The following is a 6,308-nucleotide window of genomic DNA, read 5'->3' on the forward strand; positions in this document are numbered from 1 at the left end:
TCATTATGACAAATCTGAGGCTGATGCAGGATTTGCAGATATCTGCAGGATGCTGAAGCGGGTAAATGGCTATTACCATTGCTGTTGGCTTCTTTTGTCAACAGTGTAATTTCATTCTCATGGTAATATCCAGAATATTCTGCGTATTCATGTGCAAAAGGGGGCTTTGTGGTCGAGGTGTGCTGATGCATACAAAGTGCTCATCCAAAGTGCAGCCTTAGCCGGAATATGAGCATGAAAACACACTCAAGGACTTTTTTTCTGTGGTTCAACTTAGGCCTTTAGGCCGTTTGCTGTCTGTCTCTGTGACATTGTGTCTACACAGAGCTGACAGAGAAGCACAGAACACTGGAAGTTGTCTGCAGTCCCAGTCAGGTGTAAAATGGCCGTCCTGCTCCGAGAGCTAGAAGTTTGTCGTAATTTGACGCGGGACCTTTTCTCTCTCTCTCTCTCTCTCTCTCTCTCTCTCTCTCTCTCTCTCTCTCTCTCCCTCTCTCTCTCTCTCTCTCTCTCTCCACAGACCCACACCTTATTCTCACTGCTGGGGCTCAGTCATGCTTATGTGACCAGCATCGGCAAACTGGTGGGAGTGGTGGCACTGAAAGAGGTAAGAAACTTACATTTCTGCCTGTGTGAGTTTTTTTAATTTAATTATTTTTTCTAAACTTAAAACTGTCTGATGACAGTCACCTGAAACCAAAAGCAAGCATTCCATGTAATTCAATTCCCACTGATCTAAGTCTGAAAAAGCCCTCTTTCTTTTTTAATACACTCAACTTTTAGAAGTCTTCCCTTGTCGGTTTGAACTTTTAGAGGAAAAACTAATCCAATTGGTTGGTTGGAGTCTCATAAAGCTTTTTGAATTATGTATAAGTATTTTGTAAGCATAATCAATATGCCCTCTGTATGTTTTAGGTTTTCTTTGACTTGCTTCATTCCAGGGTTTTCCCTGCCGTTATACGGGTTTTTGCGCACCACCTAAAGCGTATGAACCAAAGACTTTATAAAATAGTATGAACATAACAACGCGGAGAGCATCTGGACGGGTGTCCGCTCGTTGTCTTTTGCACACGTGGCGCATGGTGGTGATGTGATGTTGCAGCCCACACATTAGTGGGTGTGCAGTGTGAGAGAGAGAGGAAAAAAAGAGCGAGGGAGGTGTGCTTGTCTGTGAGTATAAAGTTAGCAGTGACGTTAACGCTGTGAACAGTGAGCAGTGCAGTCGGCGGACAGCTCATCTGTCGGCAAATAAATGGTACAACTCCCCAAGACCCAAGCCAAGTTCTCGTGTCTCGCTTGCTACCTGCTGGGAAAAGAAAGCGAAGGGCTCACTAACTTAAGGTGGGCCGGCTTTATGGCAGAACGGCTTTTCCTATTTTAGTGACAAGCCACTCCTCCCAAGTTTTGCTTTAGTCATCTCTCCCTCGCTGCAACCAACAACCACTATTCCAAGCCGAGCTACCTGTCTCTTGACTGTAGCTTTACGGCTATAAGAGTGGTACCAATCGCCAAAATGTCCCTCAGCAAGAAAGTGAACAACTATATTTCACAAAACATCAAACATTCCTTTAACATTTTTTATTGCTGAATGCAAATAATTGCACGATTATGTCACTAATATGCAAATGAGGGTATGGCGTAATTTGCACCTCTAAAAATCCAGGGAAATCCCTGCATTCATTCTGTCTTCACCTGTTACTGTCTCCATCTCCACCTCCTTGTGTCACTCTTCCACGTTATCTATCCCTTTTTCCCCATAACTCACTGACCCCTGTCTTCTCCCTTACTTTTTACCCTCTTATTCCTCCCTCTTAGTCTTTTGCTGTCTTTCTACAATTGTTCCATGTGTCTTCCTTTTCTCACATTTCACCCCTGTCCTTTTGTATTCCCCCTCCTTCCTTCCTTCCATCTTTTTCCTCCACTATTTTATCCTCTCGCCCTTTCCTTCCTCCTCCTCCTCCTCCTTTCAGCTCCAGAAAGCCATTGAGGGCTCCACACGCTCTGGTGTCCGGCTCCGTCCTCCGCTCGCCAGCTTTCGGGACATCATCAACCACAACTCTGTTCCTAAACCTCCACCTTCTTCTCCCACTGCTGTTTCCTCTCCGACCTCCTCTCCCTCAGCGCCAACTGCTTCCCAAACTCCGTCCCAGACTCCGTCCCAGACTCCGTCCCCCCCCCCCTCAACCCCACCCCCACCATCACCACCACGAGAATGAAACGGAGGTATGGATAGAGCGCGTGGCGACGGAGGTGGAGGAGAGCAGCAGCTGCAGTGCAGGAAGTGGCGGTGTTAGCAGCAGCTCAGCCAGCAGGAGTTGCAGCTACAACAGCAACCTCACCCTCCCTCTCCCCGCCACTCCTCCCCAGGTCCCTTCTTCCTTCACTCCTTCCTCCTCCAACCTGAGACCCTTACAGAGACTCCTTGAGGGGGAGGAAGACAGTGATGATGAGCCAATGGTTTAGATTAGACAAGAGTGATGGTTATGTTTTTATAATGGAAAACCTTTTTTTAATGGTGTAAGTTTTTTTCTTCTGTTCTTAATGTGTTTCTCTGGTCTTTGGACACCCATTTACCTCTTTTTGTCACCACGTAGGTAGAGCAAAGATGTCAATGCTATGTAGAAATGGGGGGCGATATGGAAAAAATCTAATATCACAATATTGTTGACCAAATACCTCAATATCGATATTGCGGCGATATTGTAGGGTTGGCAATTGGTGCTTACAGAAAAACATTTACACAATGAGATTTTTGATAAATAATCATCATTAATGTGTATATAATAACTAAGTGGGTAAAGGCAAATAGAAAAGCTAGAAGAGTCTGGTAAGTTAAAAAAATTACATCCCTTTACTGTAATCTAGCCATTAAAACCAGGGACAGGTAACACCATATTACGATATCCAAAATCTAAGACGATATCCAGTCTCATATCACATTATCGATATAATATTGATATGTATTGCCCAGCCCTAATGCTATGCCAAGCTAGTCATAATTTCTTTTTTTTGAAGACAGTTTATCCCAGCCTTACTGACCCTGTCTGCTCATTTCACAGACCTTTACTTAACCCAACATCTGTCTTTTCTTAATAAGCTCGGTATGTGTGTATGCTTTTTGATACTAGTCCTGCCTCACTTCCTCCTTATTTTTTCTCTTTCGTGTTGATTTTCACACAGTCTCTAGGGTACATATATATATATACTGAAGTTGCTTCCAATATCCGCTGTTTTAAATTTTTATGCCAAAGAATTGACTGTTTCCTTCAGGATTGTTTTCTTGTAATGGGGTAATAGCATCCCAAACAGCATTAAGACAATTATGGCAACTAAAATTTACCATTTAATCCCTGAAAAATAAATGATGTCATTGCTAATGGCCCCTTACGGCAAGAATATATATATTGCACTTTTAGAATAAGAATTAAGAATAAACTTAAACATAATGTACTGCTATAATTTGCACTATCCACTTTGAATTTCGATTGAAGTGAACCCAGTGAACCTCTGCACTGTAGTTCTGCGTTACCTGATTGCGTATGTCTGAAAAAAAGAAGGTTTTTATCGGATGAGAGCAGGAGCTATTGAATTTTTGAACTGGCAACAGACCATCTGGATAACAGAAGACTAATGGAGCTGCTCAGTCCGCTGTGGAAGATTGTCCAAAGCCCCAAAACGACCTCTAAATTGTGTGCTGACCTTGTGAAGGCAGCCTGAGAGCTCATCTCATCACGGTCAAGTTGATAGATGGTGCAGCTAAAGGCGACTGACGACAGCCAAACCCTGCTGTGTCGGTCCTGGACATTGCTTCTCGTTTTCCCCAACATTAATGCCTTCCAGAGTTTTACAAATCACACATGGCTACTTAAAAAACAAAAATGCATTAATGCATTAATTAGCTTACTGAAATGACCTCATTAACAAAACTATTTAATATAGACCTGTCATGATGATTATTGAAGCTGCTCATGTGAGACGTCCTTCTGGCTGCGGCTACAAAGTGTTGATTTTTATTCTAGTTCTTAAAGGTCCAGTGTGTAACGTGTTTAGTTATTCATTATCAAAATCGGTGTTGCCCGTTCACAAACTTGTCCTTTTTCACAAGTATATCAACTCCAAGTATTCCTTTTGGCTTGAAATTTTACATTTGCGTTCGCATGAACTGGGGGTAGACGCTCCATATTCATGCTCCATCTTGAAATACGTTAGCCGGTAAGGGACATACAGGAAATACTGCTCCGCCTTTCACGTTTTCGCTGTCACATGATCAACTCACAGGTGCTGCTAATGCTGCTGATGGGTATCGTAGCTTCCCGGCCCCGGCAAGTTTGAAGAAGGAAACATGGAGGACCACACGTACTCAAAATCCAAATTTCAGGAACATGAGTCTTCTTCTTTTTTGAAGCGTGAAGGCTACCGTAGCTGTAATACGTACTTTGAACTGCGTGGTGCGAGAGAGTTGATTGCAATATATGATTTCAATGCTAGATGGGAGAAATTCCCACACATTGGACCTTTAAAACCTAAGGGCAGCCAGAGAAATGCAATTGCTATTTGAGCATTCGTGCACATATGAAAAGCCTTGACTTTCTTTTGTACAGTAAAATAACAGCAGTTAATTGCCTATTTACTGACCGACATGACTGAGAGCAGAAACTCAGCCATACCAGTTAATGAACTCATGAAAACAACCGAAAACAATGACCTAAAAGAGGCTGAAAGCTGCGTAGAGGTTCAGAATTGGGTGTTATTTCTTGAGTTCCGACACTGACTTTATTTTTTTTGATTCAGTGTTAATGTTAAAACGTCAAATTGATTAAACCCAACGTTAACTCAAAATGACTGTTCACCAAACTTGCCTCTTTGTGGACATGTGATTGATGAACTTCTGCTTACAATCGCCAAGATCTCCGTTTTCGTTTTCGCAAAAAAAAAAGTTGTTTAATCTGAAGCTGCCAAGTGACTACCTTAATAATTGCATTAATGTGTTGTTGAACGTTTCTTCTTGTGATGCATCCTTTTTCATTCATCCCTCCATCTCTTACACTCTTCTTATCTCCTGGATTCAGTTTCTCAGGTGCTGCCTTAAAAGTCTTTAAAACCTGCAGATGTCTGTGTGAATTAAAATGTGTGTCCATTTCTTAAGAGGGCTCTGTACTAGTTTAAGTGCGGATGTCTTTTGTCTCCCTGTGGTTGTAGTAAAATGTATGCATTTCTTTATATTCTACTATAGTCCAAATGTTATCTCAAAATTTATAAAACTGTGAAAGATTTAGCAAAATAAAGTTTTATTAAGTGAAATGCTTGAATTGTTCGCTCATGTGCTTGAATTTGATCTTTATTTATCCAGGTTAGGCACCTTGTAAAGGCAGACCATGTCAGGGGAAAGGCAGCACATTTTAACTGCAGACAGGCATCTGGAACAAGAACTGAACTCAGTCAAGGTAGGGAATAAATATAGATTTTTTGCTTTAGAATTCATCTTTAGAGACAATTAAAAGTCCTAATTGTGTTGCGTATACTGAGCACAAACTTGGCTACAAAGTACGTGCCCCGTTCTCTTTCAGGATAACTCCCTAGTCCTGCAGTGCCAGAGCTCCACAGATCTCCACAGTGCTCTATCAGCACTGGAGAAAAGTCTGGCTGCACGAGTTATCATTCTAGCATAGGGGGAAAACATTCTGGCTTGTTTGTATTTCTTTACATCCATTACAATCGTCTTGGGCAGCGCTAAGCTCTGGATGCAGCAGACGAGATGCCCTTGCAAAAGAGATGGCGGAAGGGGAGGAGAACGCTGGCTGAAATAGGCGACCAATAGCAGGCTTAATCCCAACAACAGTCGAAATCCGGCGAGTCAAGACTATATTACCACCAAATGAACATAAAAATAGTATCACATCAAAGGACATTCGATCGTCCGTCATGTTGAACTTTATTTTGACAGGATGACTGGATTTTTGTATCTACCTGTGATTTCTTACCTTAATTGCTTTTTATCTGACGTTCTGGACGAGTGGGTGTCACTATCTCATTTTGAAATGAAAGTCATTTTAGGCATTTAGTTAGTGCTCTTCTGCAGACCATTATGCAGTGAGGGATTTAAAAATGATGTCTATATCACGAAAGGTTTTCTAGTACCTTTATTGCATATGGACTCCACAGAAGTGAGTAAAGTGATTGAACACCAGCCTAATTAAACAGCATGACTGACATCGCAATTATTTCAATTGAACAAAAATGCCATAAGTTTGACCTCCACTTAAAAAAAAATCCATCCCTCATTTCCTATAGTCAAGTTGTCACTTTTT

General features: G+C 41.8%; 1 protein-coding gene across 1 annotated transcript in view; it reads left to right on the top strand.

Moving 5' to 3' along the window:
* The window catches only part of LOC120570844 (chloride channel protein 1-like), a 49,366-nt gene extending 45,246 nt beyond the window's left edge, over window positions 1-4,120 (top strand). The window contains 3 exon segments of the mRNA XM_039819430.1: window positions 521-607; window positions 1,971-2,147; window positions 2,149-4,120. Coding sequence (XP_039675364.1) covers window positions 521-607; window positions 1,971-2,147; window positions 2,149-2,463 — 579 coding nt within the window. The 3' untranslated portion in view covers window positions 2,464-4,120.
* The last annotated feature ends 2,188 nt before the right edge of the window (window positions 4,121-6,308 follow it).

The sequence above is a fragment of the Perca fluviatilis genome, chromosome 13 (genome assembly GCF_010015445.1).
Source record: "Perca fluviatilis chromosome 13, GENO_Pfluv_1.0, whole genome shotgun sequence".
NCBI classification, from domain to species: domain Eukaryota; kingdom Metazoa; phylum Chordata; class Actinopteri; order Perciformes; family Percidae; genus Perca; species Perca fluviatilis.